The 27,697-nt window shown below is 32.2% G+C and overlaps 2 protein-coding genes and 1 long non-coding RNA gene across 4 annotated transcripts; 1 reads left to right on the top strand and 2 right to left on the bottom strand.

Moving 5' to 3' along the window:
* Positions 1–312: 312 nt before the first annotated feature.
* LOC132744533 (uncharacterized) lies at positions 313–2,887 on the bottom strand. Its single transcript, XR_009627710.1, has 4 exons — positions 2,823–2,887; positions 2,160–2,321; positions 1,081–1,175; positions 313–649 (listed from the first exon to the last, which is right to left on the bottom strand). It is a non-coding gene; the product is annotated as an uncharacterized LOC132744533 (long non-coding RNA).
* Positions 2,888–13,168: 10,281 nt separating this feature from the next.
* On the top strand, positions 13,169–22,122 carry LOC132744537 (sodium-dependent phosphate transport protein 2B-like). Of its 2 annotated transcripts, none has more exons than XM_060733285.1 (9): positions 13,169–13,361; positions 16,701–16,763; positions 17,647–17,761; positions 18,039–18,170; positions 18,698–18,841; positions 19,077–19,268; positions 19,410–19,528; positions 20,123–20,291; positions 21,067–22,122. In XM_060733285.1, exons 1-9 carry the CDS (start codon positions 13,302–13,304, stop codon positions 21,957–21,959), a joined length of 1,887 nt encoding a protein of 628 aa, XP_060589268.1. In that variant the 5' UTR covers positions 13,169–13,301; the 3' UTR covers positions 21,960–22,122. The 2 variants fall into 2 exon arrangements, with proteins under 2 accessions (XP_060589268.1, XP_060589267.1); XM_060733284.1 differs by lacking the exon at positions 13,169–13,361 and adding an exon at positions 14,714–14,857.
* A 2,571-nt stretch (positions 22,123–24,693) lies between these two features.
* On the bottom strand, positions 24,694–26,001 carry LOC132744538 (dehydrogenase/reductase SDR family member 1-like). The gene has a single exon (XM_060733286.1). The coding sequence runs from the start codon at positions 25,914–25,916 to the stop codon at positions 24,918–24,920; it is 999 nt and encodes a 332-aa protein (XP_060589269.1). The 5' UTR covers positions 25,917–26,001; the 3' UTR covers positions 24,694–24,917.
* Positions 26,002–27,697: the final 1,696 nt, after the last annotated feature.

Below are 27,697 nucleotides of genomic sequence, written 5' to 3'. Positions count from 1 at the left end.
GTATAATGATATGTCGAAATCATATAAAGACATATTGACCGCATATATCGTTCGGTTGAATTCATATAAGGATGCTTCCACATAATATATTCATGATATAATCATAAGTAAGTCAAGGCTTTCCATACATACGTTTAACCTCGCTTAACTATATAAAAGGGGGCTATTTTTTTAACCAGAACAATGTCCCCATTATCTAAAAGTACACGCATCCAATATACATACGTTTTTAAATAAGAACTCAATGCTATTTTACAGTGCATGCAAAGAAGTACAAGTCAGATCTGGATTTACCAAATGTTGTTGTTGTTTTTTTTAATTAGGCTAAACAATCTTAGAGCAAATACTTTGAATATTAATGAGATACTTTGGTGCGATTCATGAGCTAACAAACTACAGGTTACTCGCTTATCGTAATAGCTGTATGTATTCATCGTGCACTAGCAGTAAATTATTTGTAAATAAATTCATATATCAAACAATCTCAAAACCTTTTTTCCTATAAAAAGAACAAATGTAATTTACATGGTACGCTTATCGTAAAAGTAATATTTTATGGGTTTGTTTGTTTTTAATTTTTATTCATAAGCCTTGGATCTAGCATGTGCACAGAACTCCTAGTGCATTACTTCCCAACTGGCTGAGCTGTCTGAAAAATAAAAAAATGTCATAAAAACATTTGAATTGTATTGAAACTGTCCTCATGTGTCCTATTCAAAACCTTTATTGAAATATAGAAAAATAATACATAACACGCATCGTTTTTGTGAAGTCTTGATTGGAAAATTTATACCAATGAATGCTGTGTGCATTTTCAACGACAAATTTGAGTAGCATAAAAACGTAAGCTAACTGAATGTATTGTTCTCGTTCATCAACACGTTACTGTAATTATCACACAAATCCGTAAGAATACATAGGAAACTCAGACAAGATTACATACTCGTTTTGTCCTCGAATGAAATTGCTATGTAATTGTTTAGAAGATTTTTTTATCTCATTTTATTGTTTTGTCCCTTTTCCAAATCACAAAATGAATTTATAAATTTCATATTTAAGGTTATAAAAAGGAATATTTACCGTCAAACATGCCTTTGGAATTTCGAATACGTTTGGACCGCTCAACTGATACTGAGTGTAATTACTATACAGAAGTGTTTTGGAGACTGTATTACCTTCAAGGTAAACAAACATTTCAACATTAAAAGGTTATGAATTATTAGTAACATAACATTTGAATCAAACACTTGCAAACAAAACTATTTTCTTCTGAAAACATTTCATTCAACCGTCTCTGAAATTCATATTTATGTCAACATTTCAATTTGTTGTATCTTTGCCTGAAGAAGTTTTCTCTGTTTGATAATTTTCAAGAATAACAACTACACTTTGAAATTGAAATGGCCATTTAATAATAAATGACGGAAAAACATATAATACAATGTTGATATGAAAGTTATCAAACTAACATAAAATTGTGAAATGGCCATTTAATAATAAATGACATATAAACATATAAAACAATGCTGATATGAAAGTTATAATATAACATAAAATTGTATACAAAGCAAGCAAACATTTCTGAAAAATGTATATAAAATTATATACACACATATCCCGAAAAATTATCAAAGGTTGGGTTCTAAGAATTTTTTTTTACATGTTTTGTGGTCATTGCATTAATGAATATAACAAACATGATGATGTGAATAAAAACTCGTATTTCAAATGAAAACTAAATTTCATAGATGCTTTTTATATTTTGCACTTACTTCAAATGATAAGATAGTTGAATTTACAACATTTTTATTCAGGAAAATAATTTCTATGAATACATTATCAAACATATATATATAAGCAACTTGAATGTTACAGTTTCAAAACCAATAATAATGATGGATAACACACGGACACAAGGTAAAATAATTATGTCAAGTGCACAACATCATCTGTACTAAAATCATGTAAATTTTATCATTTTATACGAAAATCACTTGAATTCGTTTAGATCACTCGGTGCAAACTGTTCTTTCAAATTAAAATTTACATAAATCGCATTCATCCTACTCAGTTGAACAAATACAAGATACTTCCTTATTCTTTATAAGATGTATTTAATTTACAGAATATTAAATACACGTTGATTATAGATAAATTACCTTCGGCGGTTGTTCCATATGAAGTGGAAGATATGGGCGTACAATCATATGATGAAGTCTCCAACCTTGTTGTCGAGTTACCGATAGTTCCCTCCAATATGTGTACATGTACAGGATTTTGTCCTGACCCAATTACTTCAAAGTTTTGCAGATGTAACTGGCCTATATTGATAGAAAACTTCTGCGATCAGGATATAGAAAGGAACTTGCATCAGACAAATGGAATGTATTTACAATTATTCAATTCATTTTTTTGCAAAATGTTGAAAGCAAGCCAAGCCCACTCATAAACCATAATGATAAGTAAGGCATTTTCTAACATCGATGTTTTTATTCGCTGGCTTTCAAATACTTTAACACAGGTACATTATATATTCTATGATAAAACCATATATCATTTATAGAAAAATGTAGTTCAAGATATGCACATGTCTTCATGAATAAAGAATTGGTCACTCTACCTATTTTTAAAGTTTTAAAGCCTACTTAACTTGGCGACATCCTAAACAAATCTTAATATATTTGCAAATGTCTTCATAAATATAGAATTAGTCACTTTATCTATTTTTAAAGTTTTAAAGCCTACTTAACTTATATTTGCATAACTTTTTAACGTTATATACGATATTTGATGATATAAGTCCAAATAAATAAATAAATTACTTGACACACAGTGACGGATTCTATGTTCTTCTGTTGATGTTGTTAAACACGTAGTAACTTCTCATCTACAAATAAAGGTTATAACTGACATCAAATATAAACATTTGAAAAAAGACAGATAGAAAATATGCATGCGCTTTCCAAAATGAGGCATACAGACTGATAAATCCATTGGCTTATTGTTTTAAATTGTGTCTAAGTAAAAAAATAAAGAATGAATATGAAAACCGTATCCCAAAGATAAAATTATTGAAATGCGGTGATGAAGTGCATGTTACTAGCACAGAGATACAAGTGAGGGAATTTCGGTATGATAGATACATGTATATAACCAAACAAAAAAGTTCATTTAAATATTATTTAAAATACTTGATACTCTCTTGAAAAAAGTTCTGAAACTTAATTTTAATGGCATAGTCTTTTGACAACATTATTTATGTGGAAATGTTTCAGATTTTTTCATTATTACAACGATTTGTTTATTTTATATGTGCGCATGGTGTGTGTTTTAAGGCACAAGGAACTTGGTTTTATTTAGATGAATTGCCATATCATAAACAGTCTATGCTAAATGCTTGAGTTAACTCGTATTCTCTGTCTATCTTCAAATCATAATCATAATCGAGCTGAAATCTGTTCTGTAAGATAAAAAAAACAACAATTAACAATGAACTGAATCGAACAACTTTCAAAATCAAAGCAAAGACTTCCAAAGAAAAGTACAAATATTTTTTATTCTTTGGGAGAGTGGTGTAATTTTTTGTGATTTACACAATACTTTATATTTGTTATATTTGTTTTCAACGCGCACACATCTTTTGACTTGGCAGAATACAAATTATTATCAGCAGCAATAAATTCCCGCGACATCATCATCCCCTAGACAAAGCGTCAAGGAAAAGCAAACTTTACGGACGTTAACTTTGTTGACGTTCAAAGCTCGCCACTTAAACTTTAAATCCAATACTCTCTGCTGCAGATGTCCTGTTAAAGCAGATGTCCTGACTGATGCCTAGTACAGTGGCTTATAACAGTGGATGAAACGATGAGGGTGAGTACTGAGAATAGGTATTTGATTTTTAAGCCAGATTCTATATCAGATACAACAAAAACTCATACTTACATCTGTTATATCCAGATATGTCCTTCCTTTTTTCAGGAGAGTTGTAAGAGCTCTAACCTGGCCAGTAAACTTTTTACTGACACAACATCTTGTCTCTTGCACATCAACAAGCCCTACACACAAAATAATGGCCGTAAATCGCAAATTGCAGCTCATTTTTACCATTTAATTTATAGCATTTCAAAGTATAAATATGCAATGAGCATCGGTGTTTAGTAATATAAAGATAAGTTAGACATGTTGATCTGCTTTGATAACGGATAATGTTTATGTTGCTACGGTCTTTGTCGTGTTTTTCTGATATCAGTGTAAATCAGTTGACAAATGTGATATATGCTTTTACGTTCTTTTAAAACTAAGCAGATGGTTATGAAAAACTCGTAAATGCTAGAATGTACACCTGCCAACAATAAAATCCCTGATTACAATGTTATTGTTATGTGCATTTTATATTTTTGCATCAGTTCAATGTATATTATCACGACTTTCAGCAAAAAATATTTATTTAAATTGCGTATAAAAACATAATGTGAAAACCCTACAATATACATTGCATACTAAGATATATTTTCCTTAATTATATGAATTGGAACTAGTAGCAAAAATGTTATTTTGGGGAAATTATCAACATAAGATTTGTACCTCCTAAACCTGGCATAAAAGACTAAAAGATTACTTTCAGGCTCTCATAAAGAAGGATGGTGATTGTTTTTATCATTTTCATGATTCTTTTTCAATCATGAAAGGTTTAAGATAATTATATTAATTTATATTATCCTTCCCTTGCCTTTGTAAAAATCGATTTCAAAATCAAAATAAAAAATGATATAAATCTGATACTTACCATCATTGAAATCAATTTCGTTATTCGTTTTAAAATTGTATTTAAATAAATTCTACTTTACATCGTGTCATTGTCTTGCTGCTTCTTTATGTTCAGTCAGACATTAATCTAGATATTATCAAAATAACAGACACAAAAGATAAATCAAAGCACAGAAGGCGCTGAATTTGTTTGGGTCTCAGAATGTAGAAAGGTACAGGTTTTTAGATTATATGTATAGTGCCACCAATGGTTTCAAGCGTTTTAATTGTAGTAAATTGGCTATAAGACTAATTGCAACACAGATATTCAATCCAATGTTTATTTGACTTAAACAATTTGAAAAAAAAAGTTGCTTTTACTGGGATTTGAACATTAATGATTTTTGATGCAACTCTAGTTATGCAAAATTCCACATGTATCAAACTCTGGTGCCTTGCAAGATGAATTATAGTACATAAAAATAAACTTATACAGGAAAATACATACAGATATACAGCACGATTTAGATTGCAAAGATCAGAAAATACGGTGAATTTATATGTAAACGGCCTGAAGAAAAACCATATTATTCTAAATTAGGACTTGTAACCACTTTAACTGTTGTTTAACACAGATGTAAATAATTCTGGAGCTTACTATAAGCATGTATAGAAAGATGTATAAAGAATCAAGGGGCTGCAAGGTCTGTGGTATTTTCTGATCTTTCTTTTAAATCGCTAGTTTTAAGCTGTTTTAAGAACTTCTTGTTGTTAGGTTTGTCGTAGAACTTCTGTGTCAGAGATTGAATGTCCGCTTTGTATTTACTTATCGATCAGAAAATACAATAAAACAATATTAGAAATTTTCAAACATTCGGTAATTATTTTGCTTGAAAATGAATGAGCCTGTCTTTGACCATCTTTACGCAGTGATCTCCCCTGAATTTTTCGGCGTTAGTGTACATATAAAAGGAAGTAACCGCTTCAAAAAAGTGCACTACTTTCGGCATTTGCAATTAACAACATTAGACTCTGAAATTTCGCTACCATTATTTGTTTGGTCTGACGACCCAAACAAATAAAAACTACCATTACAAATTCGAAACATTTCATAAAAGCATGTGCGCATTTCTTAAAGTAACACTACGATCAATTTGAATACAACTAGAATATTTGCAAGTATCATTAAATCAAATTTCTCTTTTTATCAAACTAAGAAAATGATGACAATATTCTTGAGGTAAAGCATAATTGAAATGAAATATATCTCTCATTATTTCTGTGAAAATATTTGAAGAATGAAGAAACCCTTTTGTTGATGTTGTTATTGCTGTTGCTTTTTCTTAACCAATCACTTTGTTTAAACGAGATCATCACATAATTAACGCCTCACTCAAAGCTTCATAAATGTGACAAAATTTAATTGCATATCATCATAAATTATATCTATTTGTGAACTTGTATAATCAGTGTAAATGTTAATTGAGGACCAGAAGAGCACTTGTAGCTATTTTATAGGGCGTGAGCCACACATAAAATGGTCATAAATGAGTTATGATCCATACTTTTAAGGTTCAACCAGAGTTTAAGGTAAATAACATATCTCTCTTAATTTCCCCATCACTAATAGAGACCTTTACAATCAATTTAACATCATTGAACAAACGTTCACACTTATTGTAAAGTAGGTTTTTATGCTTTTGTTTTTAAAGACAACTTAACATTTTAAAATCTTAGGCATGTTATTTGGAAAGTAATTAGAGTACATTAAATAAGGTCCAAAACGGCTCATTATAGACAGAAAGTATTGTTTGCCTAAAAAGCACATAAAAATATTGTGTGCCTCCTATTTCACATGAAAATATTGTTAACCTCCTATTACACATGAAAAAAATGTTTTTTCCTATTACACATGAACATATTATTTCTCCTATTAAACATGAAAATATTTTGGTCTACAATCACACATGAAAATATTGTTATCTCATATTACACATGAACATATATTTTTCTTCCTATTACACATGAAAATACTGTTTTCTTTCTATTTTACATGAAAATATTGTTTGCCTCCTAGAACACATGGATATATTGTTTGCCTCCTTTTTCTACGTGTAAATATTGTTTGCCACCTTTTTCACATGAAAATATTGTTTGCCTCCTTTTTCACATGAAAATATTGTTTGCCTCCTATAACACATGAACATATTAATTGCTCATATAAAACATAAAAATATTGTTTGCCTCCTAATACACATGAAAATATTATTTCGTTCCAATACCACATGAAAATATTGTTTACCTCCTATTACACGAGAAAAAATGTTTGGCTTCTATAACAATTGAAAATATTGTTTCTTCCTATTACACATGAAAATACCCGTATTGTTCAGTTCCTATAACACATGAAAATATTGTTTGCCAACTTTTACACGTGAAAAAAATGTTTGGCTCCTATACCACATGGAAATAGCCGTATTGGTTAGCTCCTGTAACACATGAAAATATCATTTGCCTCCTATTACACATGGAAATACCCGTATTGTTAAGCTCCTGTAACACATGAAAATATTGTTTGCCTCCTATTACACATGGAAATACCCGTATTGTTTAGCTCCTATAACACATGAAAATATTGGTTGCCTCCTTTTACACATGAAAATACCCGTATTGTTCAGCTCCTATTACACATGAAAATATTGTTTGCCTACTTTTACACGTGAAAATAATGTTTGGCTCTTATAACACATAAAAATATTGTTTGCCTATTATTACACATGGAAATACCCCTATTGTTTAGCTCCTATAACACATGAAAATATTATGTGCCTCCTATTACACATGGAAATACCCGTATTGTTTAGCTCCTGTAACACATGAAAATATTGTTTGCCTCCTATTACACATGGAAATACCCGTATTGTTTAGCTCCTGTAACACATGAAAATATTGTTTGCCTCCTATTACACATGGAAATACCCGTATTGTTTAGCTCCTATAACACATGAAAATAATTGTCCTAGGAAGGCAATAATTAACAATATAAGCTGAATTTAATACTGAATTGACATCTTTGATATCAGCATATTGTGGTCATAATAACTTAATATTCATTTCTGAGTAAAGTGTATTAAAACAAACTTTTCATTTTGTATCTGTTCCTTCATAACATATGTTTTTCTCTTATAATAGATATCTTGACGTCAGTGCCTCTCATATATCTAAAATGACTTATTTAATTGTTGTTTTGCGTAATAACGCCTTTTTATTCTCGTTGTAACGCCTTTTTCGAGTTACTAAGAGATTAATACACAACAGAGTAGGACCGGAATGTGATAATCGGTATGCAAAAAAAATGATGGCCCCGAGGGCTTCCACCCGAGTGCATTATTCCTTTCAGACAGATTTTCACCTTCTTGCACAACTATGACGTGTATAAATACGCCTTTTTTGCGTTATTACGCCTTTTGTTTTCGCGTTATAACACATTTTGAGTCGCGTTATACACCTTTAAATTCTAAAATTCTATTATTATGCTTTGGTACCAACCTTAACCGAACATACAATATTTTTGTTTTTGATAATGATACGTGTATGTTCCAAGTTTCAACATTATTTGCACATCTAATAGAAAATAAATATTGATAGTAATGCTATCTCCCAAGTCGAAAAATTTGCATTTAACATTTTTAAAAAAATCGCTATTTTAATACAAAAAGAAAAAAAATCCGAATTTTGATATATCAATCGAAGAAGATTTTTGAAAATTTAACATCAATATCAATGAATTGTATCCTAATGTACATTATATAAACTTGTAGATTGCTTTACTTTAAGTCATCCTTTTGGAATAATTTATTAATTCGACACATTCATATGACTGTCGTAAATAATTCCAAATTGTTTCTATAAATAGAAAATTTACATAATTAGAAGTAAGTGAATCATAGTGTTAGTGTGCGACATCTTTAACAACTCTAGATTGTGTTTGCTATTTATTACCATGTCCATAAAGTTATCATCAGTGATGCATATGTGCTCTTGTGTGGTAGCTTTATAAAATATCTTATCTGATTGTAAATACTGTAAGCCGTTTATGTAAACATAGAAACTAAAGCAATCGTTTCTATCTGATACAAATTTAATTTATTTAACTTCATTTCTTGTTCGTTGATTTGAAAAACAAATTAATAATAACCGTCATGAAATCAATCTCATTACTCAATTTTATAATGTATTTACATACAATTTTAATTATTGTAATAAAAGGTATCATTGGCCTAGTTGTGAAGGCGTCCATCTTCGGATCGGGAGGTCGAAGGTTCGAGCCCCACGGTTAGTGTTGATTGAATCCAAAATGGCCGCTTAGTGAGCCGCGTGGCATTGTGGTAGGAGTTGGGAGGTACATGGTATGCAAGCAAAAGGTGTCTCATAAGTCAGAAAAGGCTGACTCTTTCAGTTGGGGTGACACAATAATAAACACACCTTTTATTTGCGGGTCATAGTCTCTCGGGTGACAACCTTGTAATGAGGTTTGATATTCTGGCATATTGGAGGTGTCAGGTTCAATACCCTGCTTGCTTGAACAAAAAATCATTATTAACTAGAATTGCATTCTGTCTCTTTTGACTTTCCGCATTAACGGGAACTGGTCTGTCCTGTATTAGTTAAATGGGTAGAATATCATGTTATTGTTTCTACAGTAATATCAGCGAGGCAAGAATTTGTTTAGATTTGTTCTTATTGTTATATGTCACAACCTCAAAAGGTCATATGCTTTTGGCAACCAATAAGTTGGAACAAGCAATATATCTAAACGTTAAAACGATGTATAATTTTCATTGGATTGGTGGAAAATTGCTACATTGTTTCCTGAACAACACAATAAAACAAAATACAAATAGCTGTTGTTGTTTTGTTGGGTTGGTTTTTGTGCTTGCTGTTGTTTTGGGTTTTGTTGTTGATGTTTTTGTGTTTTGCCATCGGCCGACACATACAGTTCGTATGTGTCCGATATGTAAATCAAGTTTATTCTTATACATTACCCACTAATATCTGTTCCCTTTTAGGCAAGAAAACGTTTACGAATATTTAGATAAGTTTAAGAACTCAGTCCATTAGCGCCGAATCATTGTCAATATGTACATGAACTGTTTTGGAAATTTCCCATTACGAACTAGTGTTTTTTTTCGTTGCCGTGCACAGTTTATATACTATTTTTTTTGTTTTTATTGGTAATAAATTCTCAATACATGATTTTGCATACCATTAACAATCCCTTCAAATTTGATATGATGTATATGTATAATTTTATTTCACTTGATATTTTTTCTTATTTTTGTTGGAGTTTCAAATCATGACAATTTCAAGGTAATACGTTGAATTTTTAATATCTTCGACGTAATTATCAGTAACTATTAAACAATTGTTGTGTATTTTTTCTGAAAATTAGTGTTTAATTATTAATAAACAGCGGATTATTTTCTACTTTTTTTCAACATTTAATTATTTTGAGGACAAAATTTCAGCCATGATATTTTAGATACGACATGTCAACAGCGTTTTTATCCTCTAATTCTTAGTTGGAAATATGTAGTTTTACCTATTTCAAGTGAAGAAGATATACAAACTTATAATTTTAGCATGGTTTACGTATCGGTCATGCATAATGTATAAATGGAAAAATACATTTTAGAATAATGTGGTGAAAGAGGAATGAAATCGTGTCCAAACCCAACATTATTCCAAGCTGCAATGACATCTACGGGTTAAGAGATGATGTGACTCAATCTTTAATAGACTTTGATATTATAGATGGATAACATAGACAAATAATATAAAAGTCATCATGTCGATCAATAATTCATGCCTTTGATGTATCGTTTCAAATTATTAAAGTTTCACAATGTTTTATATGGCAGGAGAAAAACTTTTGCCTACCATGGATTTTCCAAAAAGAAAAATTATATCATTTGTGTTTTATTTCGTAAAATTCTTGTTGAATGTACCCTGAGCCAATACTGGAGCTTAACATCCGGAAAAACTCCCTCGCAATTACATTAACCTTCGTAAAATGAACATTGTTTTCATAACACTCATATGTGCCGCGCCATGACAAAACCAACATAATATGTTTGCGACCAGCATGGATCCAGACCAGCCTGTGCATCGGCGCAGTCTGATCGGGATCCATGCTGTTCGCTTACAAATCCTATAACAAGTAGAGAAACTGATAGCCAACAACATGGATCCTGAGGTTGGTCTGGATCCATGCTGGTCGCAAACCCATTATTTTGGTTTTGTCATGGCGTGGCTCATATACAAAATGACTGCCAACAGAACCGCAAATTCAATTTTAGATATGGTAGATTGCTACCTTGGTATAAAACTTGTAGATTAATAACGTGAAAAAGCGACATTAATGTGTTTGGTCAAATGTTCTATAAATCTACATCTATTTGTAGGTAGATTGATTAATTAAGAAGAAAGGCACAAACAACTTAAAGGTTGCTGCTCGCGTATGTCGTCCTGCAACTGATACAACTACAAGTAAAATCAATCTTATCGGTTTACCTGGATCACAGAGTTCGCTTGAGGATCGAGTCAGAGACACCTTAACTACAAATCTGATGTTCTCCCTACTCAGCTAAGCGGGCCGACTGGGCACATTGAGACCACCAAAGATCCAAAGCGTTGTAGTTTTGCAAAGAAAATTAGGACAATGAAAACTGTTTTATATGTAATTTTCATGAACGTTCATTTTATGCAAATTATTTACAGTTAAGTTCTTAAGAAATGTTTTCCCACAAAAAATTGAAGGACTACTATCATAAAATTTGTAACCCAAGTACATCCACATCTTACATGACAATGCAGGTGCACATAATGGACACGCTGTGACAATGATTGTGGCGACTGAGTATAAGTAATCGTCCATCTTCAGCCTCCCTTTTCCCAAGAGATGGTCCGCTGTTTTAAAAATTGGATTGGTAGCTTGGGGCTGATGGCGAGCATTTTGAATGACAGGAGAAGGTATACCTTATCAAAATTTAAATTATATCTAATGAGAACATCACACGTATATAAAACCTGTGTGTTAATTCTACAACTTTACTGCATTTGGTTGTTCGTTCATGCGTTTGTTTGTTTGGGTTTTTGAAAAAGTTTGGATTGATCCAATGTTGAAAAAAATGTTTTACAAATTTGTTATAATAAATGGGAAAACAAATCGTGAAAGAATTTACTTCCTTTGAGGTCAATCAATATATAGATCTCTATCACAGTAAGTAAACTGGCATTTATTCGGCCAGTATGTCAATTGCAATGTTAAATAAACTTGACTTTGACCTAGACAAGTATATAACTTATAACTTATGCAAGTGCATGTCAGATATACCAACCAAGAACGCCAAGTAACCATAATTACAAATTTAGAATTAATTTTATGAAATACTAAGAAAATACAGGGTATAAAAAAGAAACACAAGTAGTCTAAACTATTTAGCAAAATATTTACATCATACGTTTCTTGTTGTTGTTTTTATTTATTTATTTATTATTATTATTTTTTTTTTATTTATTTTTTTTTTGGGGGGGGGGTTATTTTATTTTTCTTTTCTTTGTCTTTTTTTTCCTTCCTTTTTTTGTTGTCTTTGTTGTTGTTGTTGTTGTTGTTATTATTTAAACTTTCATTACTTTGCTTCTCTTAAAAGGAGCTATAGTGCGGTCCAAAAGCCTAAAAAAGTTGAATTTCTTATCTCAACTGGTACAGATAAGAGCTCTGCAAAAGAGAGTTGAGAACTACTCAGAAATAAATATAAATTTAAAACCTTTTTTAGTGCTTAATTAATCCAAAATTGAGTGAAAAGCATTAAAACGCTTTTCATTTTTTGGTCAAATTACACAATATGAATAATTATTCTGCAAAAAATGGAGCGAGTGAACAGATCTGAACACCGGTTATTAGTCTAGAACTATGTCTACATCAAATGAAATATCAATCTCCAAATTTTTTTTCAAGTACTGTCTTGTCAATAAACCTCGGTGGGGTCCCTTTAGTGGCTTGCAGTGAAATATCATCTGATCTACATTTTAAAAGGTTTTTGACATTATAAGAGATCCTTAATGTGAACTCATGCCATCCTGTGAATTGATACTGTTTTATCATTCGATTATAAATAGCGGACGAATTTCGTATCAAAACTGTCTGAAACATGTCGGTTAATAGTTCTTTTAAATGTCTTACTTTTGTTTTAATCGCATTCCCTTTTGTTGCCTTTCTCATTTGCATACACAGTTGAACGTTATTGGTCGATTATTGAACGACACGAATACATCTAGATAAATGAACCAGGTAAAGGACGTGATATGGAAATTAGAAAGTTTGATTTTCACTCATGATACACTTGTGTTTATTACCCGGCGGTGTGTAAGGGTCAGTATTTAAAGAAAAATGTCTCCGAAAAAAGTCGAGTTGTTTGAAAGCGCCAGCCGCAGTTTGGCACGAGAAACGGGCATACCACCTCGCTAAGCTTCTGACTGTCTGGATCGAAATGGAGCTTGGTGGCGATTCTGCAAAAGTATTTGACCCACCTCCACCATATAATTTACAGGTAAGAAAAACTTTATATGATATCTTAATATGAAATTATAATCAATGTGTAATCGTTTGCATGAATATTTAAATTTCAATATATCTCATGTTAACATTAATACGATGCATCTTAAAAACAATGATAAAAGTAAAAGTATTGAAAATATATTAGTCATAGAAGCTTACGGATATGCTCAAAATTAACTGAACAATAAGTTTGTCTTAATCGCATTTATTTTTATCACAATTATACAAGTACAAAGTATATGGTTCTAAAGAAATGTGATTAAAACATTATAATGTTTACAAAGCAATGCATCGGACACTTTGTATTTTGATAATAAAATGAAAATAATTTCATTTTGAAGTTTTGAGTTCTTTCATTTTTAAACTGGCATGTGATAGTGTGTGGTTTTGCCAAAATTACCTTCAAGCAACAGTAAAAGCTAATACAGTGGCACTTCCCGCTCCATGTTTTAACAGGTTAAACACTGTTTATAAGTTTATTGGGAAATCGGCATAAAATACCATTTACTAATACAAAGCGATGGCCAAGGTATCAAACTATATACAGAAATAACACTAAAGATTGCAATCAGAAAAACACATCTATATAGATTAACAATTGCAATACAAAAAAATGAACTAGGATAATTCACATTTTTTATTGAAAACAAATATTTGAAATATAATAAGGACTTAAGAAGCAGCAACATTTGCAATTATTTCAATTTTTAATTTCATAGCCTAATAAACATAACTTGCTTTGTTTCTTATAGTAGTATTGTTACTAGAAGATAATATTCCACAAAATTTGTTCAACAATGATAAATAAAAAAAGTGAACCTATATCAAAGTCATGACAATTATGTAAAAGAGCATGAGGAAAGGTCGTTGTAAAACCATGAGTAGGGAAAACAATCAAAACAAGCATTTGGTTTTAAAGATTTCAGTTGTTATATAACATATAACAAAACTACTAATTTTTTAACTGATTTCACCCAAAATTGTCTGTATGAACCATATTATATTAATGCAAATATATAATCAGATAATCATAGGTGAATATTATCAGTCAAGCGTTTGCTTTACTTCAAATTCCAACTGTTCTAAATATTGTACACGAATACATGTAACAAATAATTGCACATTATTTATTAAGGCAATTGCATTTTGATATCATAAAATTAAAACATTATTCATGATTTAGTGAACACAAATTTCTAATAATATTAGACGCGACTGGTACATTTGCATTTTGATATTATTTAAGTGTATTAATTGAACGCACGATTGCTTCTGATGCATATTATGCTACGGTTATGCGTCATGTTTTTCATGTTTTCCTGTTTCGTGGTCTTACATATTTCTAATGATAATAAAAGCTTCAAATCACATAATACACTTTTTAATTGAAATTTATAAAGTTGGGACAGCAAGCAAAAGAAAATGGAAATTGTAAAAGAATGGGAAAATAGAAGCTTTCATTTATATAACTACAACTTTCATGTTCCGGTAAAATTTTATAATATATATTTTATTCTTTCTTAAATAAATAGTTATCGAATGTTCTTTATAATAAAATTATAGTGCAAACGTAGGAGATGTTTTATAGCACGAAATCCCGTACAACATCAATAACAATTATTAAATTATATTAAATCATCATTACATAAGTTTTTTCTGCAAAATATTATTTTATAATAAGATATAGTGTAATATTATACTATAGTCTTCATGAATTTTCATATTCGTTTACAACTGATTTTCAAAATTTATATTTACTTTTATTTGTTTCTTTTTTAAATTTCATTTTATTTTACTTCATTTATTTATTTTTATTTATTTTATTGACATCTCTATAAAAAATGAGATAACATTGTAATTTTCAAAATAATCGCAATAATAACAGTTATTATGAGGCACTGATGACAATGCCTTAATTAATTTCGTCTATGTTTTGTCACAAATTCTAGATGCTTTCGAAAACTAGAGGCAGTGGGGAGACATGCGTGATGCGCAAAATATGTGCAGCACTAATTATGTAAACTTTTAACATTTTGGCATGTGTCCAAGTATGATTGAAAGCATTCAGAACGTTTATAAGTTTGATAACGAAATATATGTCTGTAGGTTAGACATAAAATGGCACTTAAAGTCGCTGAAATCTGAATGTTAATTTCGCATGATGTACATAAGGGAATAAATTATTTTTCGTAGTGTTTTCGGCACAACACGATTCCTTAAAATGCTCCCTTTAAGCTATTATAGTTTAATGCGCCAACTCCGGTTTCTTTTTTTCTCGAGTTCGTAAATATAATCGTTTGCGATAATAAACTTTTAATGTTAGTACTGTTTATTAAATTTCTATTTTGACCCTAAGCGGTTTGTATTAATTGTTTATGAAACGCTATATTCTCCTTTTTAAAATACCAAATAAGAATTTTGCCACTTGTCAAAAAAGAAAAAAATAATAATAGATAAATAAAATGAAACTTCTGCATAATTACACAAGGTTATTGGTGCTGATAACAACATATCAATTAAGGCTTTGTTTCAATTCAAAATCAAAGTAAGTGACAATTGATATCCGAACATCGTCCATGTATACATGGATTTGAACTTTTATCACCGTGTTCATAATTTGTGAACTGTACAATGACTTAAAGGGCCATGGTTCGGGATGCTTTTATTCCTTGGTTTAAATATTTTTATATGTTCATATTGTATATACCATCAACAATTTTCTTCTTTAGTTACATTACAAATAAAACGGATTTTAATTAGAAAAATATAGATCTACTAAAAAGATACATAAATGTGCAGTTTTTGGTGTTGGTATTTAATGTTTGGTGATTATCAAATTCTGAAATATCTGACTTATTTTTAACCTATGTTCATACTTTGAGAATTTCTCCTTGATTATTAGTAAACAATATTTAAACTGATTTATAAATAACTGGCTTCACTATAGTATACAGTGATTCAAAAAAGTAAGAAAATGATATGAGTCATGTCATGACAAAACCAACATAATGGGTTTGCGACCAGCATGGATCCAGACCAGCCTGCCCATCCGCGCAGTCTGATCAGGATCCATGCTGTTCGCTTACCAACTCTACTTGTCTAGATCCATGCTGGTCGCAAACGCATTATGTTGGTTTTGTCGTGACGCGGCTCATATGTTATTAAATGTGTAAGATCCAGATAAATAGAAACTTTTACTTTATAAAAGTACTTAAAATATATATTGTAGAATTAAATCTATTGTAATACTTTCTTTGTCAAATATCCATCTACACATAACCCCTGAAACCGTCATAAAATATTAGTTGATTACATGCATCATGTATTTCAGGTGGATGGAGGCGCAACCACAAATCTTGCTTACATGCCCGATAAGACTGACAATGACGATATAGTAAGTGTTGTTTAATTTACATTAATGCTATCTATATACATTTGTATCTATCTTGTCATCTATGTTCCTAAAATATACATGGAGGTCTTTTCCAAATATATCGTAGCAACAATAATTGTTGTTGTTTTTTGTACAGCATAGAGACAATAATTCTTTATAAGAATGACCATTTACATGTATTTTAAGTTTTATTGAATGTATATTTGTATTATATGTACATGTAATGGATGAGACTTAAATAAACTAATAATGATACAATAATTGTATAATCAACAAGTAAAACTTTTCGTGAATTTGAAAACAAAGGTGTCGAATTATGTAAATTACTTTTCATAGCATGGTTTAATCGCATGCATACTCATTATTTACTGCGATGTCATTGTTTTATATTATGTGAACTAACTTTGAAATTGTTGTAATCTTTTGCTATCTAAATCATAAGCTATTGTAATCTAGTGTAATGCAAAGCTTAAATTACTTAATCAAATTGCAAACACAATAATCATGCACAAAGGTTATATAACTTGAAATGGTTTCCTCTTTTGTGAATTAAAAGCATGTCATTGAAATGAAAGAGAGCAATGGTTGCTTTGCCACTTTTTTCGCCAAAGTTATATTGTAAAATATGTCGTTAACATTTCATTTCATTGGCAAATCGGCAAATAAACATTAACTTTGACCATTAACAGAGTATCATGACAAATATATGGCCAATAGTTTAACATATCGTACAATATATAACAAACAGAATACAAGAATCAAACTAAGAAGCAGTTACTTATTCAAGAGACTTTTGGCTCAGCTTAAATACATAATGAACAAAGTGATAAGCTTTTTATTATGAGTGGACAATATAGTCAACAATGAACATTATGTTCACTAGGTAATAAGTGTGGACGAAAAGACAACTGATGGAATTCCAGGAAAGGAAGAAGCTGAACAGGAGGAAGATCCTTGGAAAATTACCAATTTTTATGTCAAGGTTGTCCCCTGGTCAGGTAAATTTCCATGACTATTATAAACAAATACAACAAGAATATATTTAACAATTTATTCATAGATAGAAGTTGTCTGTGCATACAATACACGCCTTAAAAGCCAAATAAAAGCAGTCATAAGAGTGATAGATACAATGACAATGGCAATAGATTTATATGAATTTGACCAGCGGCCTATACATATAATTGTGTTGAATGTAAAAATTTTATTAAGTCCTGAAAAAATAAACATTCATCTTCAAGACGCCGTCCGTACAAATTGTTTGTATCTTTTTAGACTTAACGACATGCGGTAAAGTGAAACGTGTTCTGTGGGATTACTTTGGAAAGTTTGTGTGCTTACTGGGGTTGCTTTACATGTTCATCTGCTCCCTCGATTTTCTTGGCAACGCCTTCAAACTGATTGGTGGTGAGTTTCTTATTTGAGCCGCATCACGACAAAGCCAACGAATGCGCAGGCTGGTCTGGGTACATGCTGGTCGCAAACCCATTATGTTGGTTTTGTCGTGACGCGGCTTATTTAATTATTTTCATTTCAGTAAACCATATGCATCAAATATTGAAGAATAAGATGTATATTTTGTTACATGAAGTTCGGCTAATTAAGTTCAGTTTAGCGATTTCAAAGCACTTAATTCAGAAATATGGAGTAAATTCGGTTTTCTTCAATGACAAACTAGTGACACATCCATATTTTGCGGTCTTAGTGGCGGGACTTCAATATAAAGATTATTTTAAACTTAAATTTAAAAGTAATTGATAAAATAATAAATATTTGTGAAGCTTTACGTTAGAAAGTGTTGATTTTCTTGCATTTATTTACAATCGATAAAAGAAATGACGAAAATACAATCAATAAATACAGAAATAATTAAGAACATAAAACATGAAGCACCAATGTTATGTTGAACTGACATACTTTGTTGTTGTTTGTAGGCAGAGCTGCAAGCTCAGTATTTTCTGAGAGCGAGGTTCTTTCTAACCCCGTGGCTGGTCTTATGATAGGTATCCTAGCAACAGTTTTGTTTCAATCTTCATCAACAACGACTTCCATCATTGTCAGTATGGTGGCTGCTAAACGTGAGTAAATGATAGCATACTTTGTGTTGATTTAACAGGAATACAAATTGTATATAACAAATCATTATTTGTTGTTTTCGTGTTATTGTGAAAAAATACTAACATAGACACCAGCTCAAAGTGCAAAATTAGTGAGAATGTGTTTTTGAATTCAGTATTAAGTGGGGTCCGTGGTCGAGTGGTTAAGGTCGAGTATTATATAACTTGCATTATAAATGAAATTTATCTATTACAGTTGTTCCTATTCGAAATGCTATACCAATGGTCATGGGATCTAACATCGGTACATCTGTGACAAATACTTTAGTATCCATTGGACAAATAGGCAACCAGAATGAATTTCGACGTGCATTTGCTGGGGCGACTGTTCATGACATGTTCAACTGGCTCACAGTTATCATACTGTTACCTCTAGAATCTTTGACGGGTAAATTATTATTTTTAGATAATGAATTAAACGCTAATGCAGAAATAGTACCAGTTTTTTTCTAGAAGTTTTACGCATTGAATAAAATTACTCGTAATTGTCTGACTTATTGGTAGTTTACTTTGCATTTATTTGTTCCAGGGTATCTTTACCACTTATCAGAGATGACCAAAAACAGTATGAATTTAGAAAGTAGCACCGGGGGTGATCAAGAATTCCTGAAAACACTTACAGAACCATTCACAACACTTATTATTCAGGTAAATTATTAATCAAAAAACAATATTTTTAATAATCAAAGTGGTTTACTATTACGCAGGCCATAGCATTTTTAAAAAATTGATAATGGTTGGCAAATAATCAAAATAGCAATTTTTGTAAAGCTTTACCTATAACTTTGCTTTGTCCGGCATTTCACTTTAATTACCATTCACCTTGTATGATTGTATACATGGAAGACAAATACATTTATCGAGTCTAACAAAGTGAAGGTTTTGCAAATACAGCAAAGGATATGCCAAATATGAAAGTGTGTAGAGTTATTTCTGATGAAATAAATATACATACGGTGAAATTATGTTGTTTCTTTAATGTTTTTAAACATAAAATGTATACGTAATTTAATATAGATGAACATTGTACGTTAACAGAACAAACTATTCCAGAAAAAATATTACACTGCTATCAGAGTAGGTTTGCATGCCTCAATCGTTTTCAATAAAATATAATGACATTTTTTTTCTTATTCTGTGGTCATTTTCATCATAATATAAACAATATATATATATATAGTTCATAGACAGCGAATATATAACTATATACATTTTTACATACAACTAATTACTTACGTACAGGTAGACAAGAAGATCATTGAACAAATTGCGCATGGAATTCCAGAAGCCATGAATAAATCCATCATAAAGCATTGTTGTGTGAAAGAAGATGTTGAAGTGACAAAATGGAATACATCGACACATTGGAATTACTCCTATACCGATTCAGAGAGCGTTTGTCTTGAAAAATGTAAGCATTATCTGAATTATAATTATGTGATCTGGGATTGTACTTGTTTTGGTTCTGAAACACAACGTTGAAAGACATATAAGCCGCGTAATGACAAAACCAACATAATGGGTTTGCGAACAGCATGGTCCAGACCAGCCTGCGCATCCGCGAAGTCTGATCAGGATCCATGCTGTTCGCTTAAAAACTCTATAACAAGTAGAGAAACTGATTGCGAGCAGCATGGATCTTGATCAGACTGCGCGGAAGCGCAGGCTGGTCTGGATACTTGCTGGTCGCAAACCCATTACGTTGGTTTTGTCGTGACGCGGCTCATATAATGATACGTATAGAACATTAAAGGTAAATAGATTTACAAGCAAATTTGCGTAGCGGAAGTAGAATGTTGCAAATACGTTATTGGCGTGCTCCTCTAAAAACTGTATGTTTCATTTATTTAAAGCTTCATTTATAGAATCATTGTTTCTTATTCACCTCTCTGAATAAAATGTAATACAATTTTACGGACAAATATATTACCACAATATGAAATATTTTTAAAATCTTTGTTTGAATGATTCTTCAGATATCAAAAGTACTTAAAATTCTTGAATTTAAATGTGGTACTCTAACACAGCAGTCCAAACTATTTGTCGCGCATTTAAAAATCTGAAAAACAATCTAGTTTAAGTTGACGCGATAATGATCTAAGTCGTACTGTTAGACTTGCCTTAAGGTAACCTTGGAAATGTAACAACTTAGTATTTAATACAGAATAAATGGTATCTGTTTACAGGTAAATACTTGTTTGAAGGCGTTGCGGACAGTTGGGGTGATACAACCGTTGGCATCGTGTTGTTAGTCGTCGCCTTGGTAATACTGTGTGCCTGCCTCATTCTGATTGTAAAAACACTTAATTCTATGCTGAAGGGAAAAATAAGTTATATCCTAAAGAAGTTCGTCAATGGAGACTTTCCTGGCAAACTGGCTTATTTCACTGGATACTTGGCTATATTGATAGGGACAGGTTTAACTATCCTTGTACAGTCAAGTTCTATATTTACCTCTGCGTTAACACCATTGGTTGGAATTGGCGTGATATCTGTAGAACGAATGTACCCATTGACACTCGGAGCCAATATCGGCACAACAACAACATCTGTCTTGGCAGCCCTTGCACAGAGCGCAGAGGATATTCCACTAGCCTTACAAATATCGCTGGTACATCTTTACTTCAACATTTCAGGCATATTGCTTTATTTTCCAATACCATACCTTCGATTTCCTATTGGAATGGCCAAGGCACTTGGAAATGTTACCGCACACTATCGTTGGTTTCCGATCCTTTATCTTATTTTCGGTTTTTTCTTACTTCCGGGCGCTATTTTTGGACTTTCATTGATTGGTTGGCAAGTCATGACAGGAATATGTGGACCAATCGTTTTTGTTCTGGCTATCGTAGTCGTGATAAATATTCTACAAAGAAAGGCGCCAAAATGTCTTCCTAAAATCTTACGTAACTGGATGTTCCTACCAGAACCATTGCGATCACTTGATCCGTTAGATCGTAACATTAAAAAACTGACAGTGTTTTGCAGGTGCTGTTGTAAAAATAAAAACAAACCGGAGAATGAAACGAAAGAAGTGAAAGAAGCTGAATTTCAAAAGACTGAATTCACTAAGTTGTAATTGAAAATCTCTCATTGCAATATAAATACAAATGTATATTTATAAAGATCTGATTAAGTTTTGTTACTGTGTAAAATTTCTGGTATGGGTGTTGTATCAATTATTTGATAAAAAATGTCAGAAAACATTTACAAAACACTTTTAATGAATTTTAGTTACCGAATTTTTATTTTTTTAATATTGCGTTAAGGGTTACACGCGGGACTCTCGCTGTCAAGAATTCCGAATGGGATGTCATAATTTTAAGAAACTTAATGCTTGCTGCAATACTTTAGAACTGTAAATTGATTTATTTATACTCAGAATAAATGGAATTTCATTGAACTAAAGACTTAAATGTCTATGCTTGCGAAATTTTCTTTTACTGTTACATATACCTTTAGCGATCATAAGTTGTATCATAGTTTGGAGACCTTTCTGTTGAAAATGTGTCAGGGTTAAATCGTATACATATACATGCACAGTGCGTTAACTGGAGTGCGGGTATTAGTTACCCGCACTCCAGAGCATGCCCATTGATTGGCTCATTTTTGCTGGGGTTTACATACTGTGACGGCAGTGAAAGTGAAATCGACAGAAATGTGATATTTAGATGCTCGTTCATTGGTTCATTTTTGCCGGGGTTTCATATTGTAACAACAGGGAACGTGTTTTTATGTTTGACTATGATACAAAAGAGAAAGAACACCAAAACACTCGGTAATCTGATTAATACTCGGGGGGCTACGCCCCCTCGTACAAATCAGATAACCTCGTGTTTCGGTGCTCTTTCTATTACAAAGAAAACATTTGACGGTCCTTTGCTCAATTTTTTACTATATCAGAAGTTCCGATATTTTGTGATATCAATACACACGCTGTTGAAATGTCATCAGTTAAACACTCAATTGATTTATTTATTTAATCAAAACGTTAATCATATTGCAAGCTAGTTAGTTTTCGAGCTAATAAGATAAATTTCCAGTTAATAAGATAAATTCTTTATCCTTTTTTGTATTTTTGAAAAAGACATTTTGTGATACACTGACAAGCCGTCATAAACATATAAATAAGTAAAAAAGATCTTTTATAAACTTTTGATGATTTTATTTGTACATATTTTTGTTGATATTTTTAAATGTTTTATAGTGTACCATTCAGAGTAATATAATTTGTTATTGCTTATGTATATACATGTAAAATATAAATATATGTTCGATGATATATTTATAGTGCACATGACAAAGGATGCGGTTACGTTGTTAGATCTTGTTCTCCAATCCACTTTTTCATATACATTCTAATGTTCAGCGTTTTGCAAAGATTACCAAAACTTAAAATCACAATAAAATCTTACTACTCTAAACTCTGCTTACAGCAAACTCACCGGGATATTCAAACTGTGTTCCTTATATCAGGAGTTCGTTATAAGCATATAGCATTTTTTCATTATATTAGGAGCGTTTATAAAAAACCAGATTATGTATAATGAACTATATTGTATTTTAGTTAAAACAATATTATTATTACTTATAAATTCCATTAGGATGAAAATGGTATAATAATAATGACATTAATTTTTTTTGTGAAGTTTAGCAAGTCAGTTTTATTTAAGTTAAGATTTTTATCTGTTAATTACTGTTCTATTGAAGAAAAAACATCCTTTTTTCCATGGTTTGCATGTAAATGTTTGGACTTTTGACACCATTGGAATTGGCTTCAACTTGAAAGGTGTTCAATACTAAGCTATATTTATACAATGTAATACTAATTTTCTCCTTTTGAGATTGTAGAATTAGTTAAGCTTTTTGTTGTTGTTGTTGTTGTTTTCTGTGATTTTGACGGATATTTTTTGTCATATTGTTAATTGTAAAATGGCTTTTGATATATTAAAAGCAATTTATATGATATTTGTTCCTGTGTTATTCATTAATGGGTTTGAACACGTACAAAAATAAATTCAAATATGACCGATGAAACAACCCAGGACAGGCACTGATATAGTGTCCAATATCTAAATTGTTGTGTTATAAATTTTGAACATTTTAATGATGTTTTATATACAGATTTTATTTTAGTTTAATGAAGTACAGGAAGTTGTTAAAAACACATTCTTGCCACTAGAGTCAATTAAATTTTCAGTATCTGTTCTTTAATTTTTTAAAAAATTTTAATTTTAATATGTGAATGCGTTTTCTAAAATATCAAACCGATCAGACTGTTAACAAAAGAAAATATGAGCCGCGTCACGACAAAACCAACATAGTGCGTTTGCGACCAGCATGGATCCAGACCAGCCTGCACATCCGCGCAGTCTGATCAGGACCCATGCTGTTCGCTTACAAACCCTATAACAAGTAGAGAAACTGATAGCGAACAGCATGGATCCTGATCAGACTGCGCGGATGCGCAGGCTGGTCTGGATCCATGCTGGTCGCAAACCCATTATGTTGGTTTTGTCGTGACACGGCTCATATAATATTGATACGTTCCATTGAAACCGCGGCAAATCCATTCCTCCATTTCAATCAGTACAGCGTTAATCCGGCCGCTAATAGGTTTTTATGTGGTAGCGAAACATTATCGGTGCTGGACACTGGAAGTATTACTCATGAACGTATATTATTTATTAACGACTATATTTTATTGAATATGAGATAATATATTTGAAAGTTGAAATGAACAGTAATTTAAAAAGGCACATATTTGACCGGAATATCTAAACTAATGGGTAAACAAAAGTCTTTTAAAAAAAATCTTTTAAATCTTTAAAAGCACACATATATCATACATATACAAACATATCAGTTACATAAAGTTAACTGCTTAAAGCAGGTTTTTGCATGTCAAAAAAACCCATATCCTATGGACTTGTGTTTACAAGTACATTGCTACAGCTCATCACATGCTGACATTTTTCAACATTTTGTCTTATTGTTATTCCTTTCCATTCCATTATACACAACATATATATTTGTTCTAATAAAATTTGTTTCCTGCTAGAGCAACGAACCACTTTGGTATACGAATGAAACTTGGAAAGCACCAGGCTAGCCATGGATGTCCATATTGTCTCAAAAGAAAATTGACTTGTCTGTAATCCGACGGCCCATGTCCCTCCACGTCTGCGAGACTGTATGTTCGTGCTAACTCAACCGTTGTTAATATCTTCCCGCTCATTTTCATCAAATCAGGATCAGTTGCAATTGCAGCAATGCATTGTCCAGCAAATTCAGTTGTCTCACCTTGTTCGAAAATGCTTAACATTTTTTCTGAGTCTCTCATTGGCTTTGGAATATTAGCATCTTTCATTGTCTCCTGAACATTACCTTTTAATTTTGCCAGGACTGTCTCTGTACCAACCGCACCAGGCCATAAACTTACGAAAGCAACATTATGTTTCTTAAGTTCAAATCCACAATCGGCGGCCATTCGGTCACAAGCTTCTTTGCCGACACCATAAGCGACATTAAACAGATATCGAAGTCCACCAGATGACGATACATTTACTATAAGTCCTTGTTTCCGGGGAACCATCATTCTTGCAGCATAAACAGAACAAATGTAATGATTCCTTAATCCAACATTATTTACGTCATCCCACATGGATGGCGACTGTTCCCAAAATTTCACATTCAAGGAGCTGAAAATTGCATTTACAGCCGAATACGCGTTATTTACTAATATATCCAACTGTCCCTCATTTTCGCGTTTAACTTGCTCAAACAGTCTTTCGATATCCTGGTCTTTCGAATGGTCGCACTGCACTGGAACACAAATTCCACCGCGGGCTTCGACTTCTTGTGCTGTATCACGCAATGAACCTCCAACTTTTGAACCTTTTGGTGGATCTAAAGTACGTCCAGTTATATACACTTTTGCCCCTTTCTCTGCAAGTTGAAGTGCTATTCCTTTACCAATACCGCGCGTTGCCCCGGTAACAATACATACTTTCCCTGCAAGCGGCTTTGAAGACATCTCTATAGAAATTCTCTACAAATTAGCAATTTGGTGTCGTACTAGAAAATAAACTTTTTAAAGTTCACTTTATCAATCGTTATCATTATCGGACATACAAGTACATATACCATCTAATATTGTGAGAGATTTGAACCGTCTTCTATTATGCAATGTATTCGTATAAATTTAAACTGATAACATAATTCAAGTGTTAACTGCTATCAAAAACACGTATCGTTAGAACAAACATTACATAAGAATACATGAATAATTTAAGTATTGCCCATGGCCTTTGATCCTCTAGACCTGATTGAAGCGCGTGGTGAGGATACAACAGACGACATAATGCCTGTTGATTTTTTGTTATAAAATTTGTTCTGCTTTGACCTTTGAAAAGTTCATTAAAACTTTTTTTCAATGTTTAAGTAAAGAGATAGAGCTACTATGGATCAGTATAGAGCAAGTTCAGATTGCACTGGTGGCACAGGCTCATCATTTGTTACAAGGGAGTTTACTGTGCATTATCACTTTATATACATGAAATAATGCGGTTATTCGTGCAACTGTTAAAATGTTTTCTGTACAGCACATTTATGAAATAATTACACGCAATACAAAAAGGATCAGACTGAAAGCAATCTAATATTTATTATCAAAGTTCTCTTTCAACAGTGTGTTTCATAAATTGATAGTGATATGATTCAAGACCATTTTTAACTAAATTCAGTGTATTTTGAAAGATGGTTCGTGTGTCGCATGTCTGCTATTTATAACTGTAAAAGGGATTTAAATAACCGTTATATTAACATGTGTAAAGCCTGCGTCACATAACACTCCGATTAGGTTTACGATGGGGTACCGATGTCTGAACGGGCTGAAATTGCCAATTTTTTTAAAGGTCTCCGGCCGGTGACCCTCCGGTGTCAAGTGACCGGTGGGGCGCCGTACGGGTAATCGGAGAATTTTTCTGCAGAGTTATTTCCTTCCGGCATCAGGTGCCGTAGCAGACACGGTTTAATACCCTCCAATACCCGGCCGGGCACCTTTTGTTATCGGTTACATACCGGTTAAATTTTTTCTCTCCTGGGCGCCAAATATTCCTCCAGATTCCAAGCGGTATCTGAGCGGTCACCGAGGGTGTCTCGGCAGGTTACTGACCGGGACCCGGATGGACGCAGTACGTTGCATGTATGGTCCTAATGTGTACGCATGGATAGCGTTGGGGTTATTAAACAGACCTTACGGCCAGTAAAGCCTTGAACTGTGAATTAGGCGACCCGTGTTCAATTCTTGGACGACGGTGAGGGTCACTTTCGTTGTACAGAAGTTTTCATTACCTTGCGAAAGTGAAAGAGATTATTACTATTTAACTGCTTGACAGACTGTCCAGGAACGATGCGGTGGCTGAACTTTGCTCTGAAATGTATATTCAAGTTGGCTTACTGTCAAAGTCCTCAATACCACCATCATTCTCTTATTAGCCAGCGTGCAGTGCTGAATCGGTTAAATTACTAGATTTGTAATCTGGACATTGTGGGTTCGATTCCCGGGATGACCAACTGAAATAGACTGACGAGACTTTAAAGCGAGGTCCTGTGTATGAGTGCTTAAACACTTGGATAGGTAAAGAAGGAGAAGATTGTTTAGAGTCCTGATCTATTGATCTTGTTTTTCTTATTTTTTTCTGAAATTGGGGCATCTTGCTATCTGTATCTTGCGCTGTCCTCCAAAATCTGAAACGACTAAAACTCCTCTGGAGGACTCGCCTATACGGGCAACCGATGGCGAGTATTTACAAA

The sequence above is a fragment of the Ruditapes philippinarum genome, unplaced genomic scaffold (genome assembly GCF_026571515.1).
Source record: "Ruditapes philippinarum isolate M1 unplaced genomic scaffold, ASM2657151v2 ctg8663_1_1_1_1, whole genome shotgun sequence".
Classification (NCBI taxonomy): domain Eukaryota; kingdom Metazoa; phylum Mollusca; class Bivalvia; order Venerida; family Veneridae; genus Ruditapes; species Ruditapes philippinarum.
Note: the sequence above shows the minus strand (reverse complement) of the source record. Positions and strands in the feature narration are given on the sequence as shown.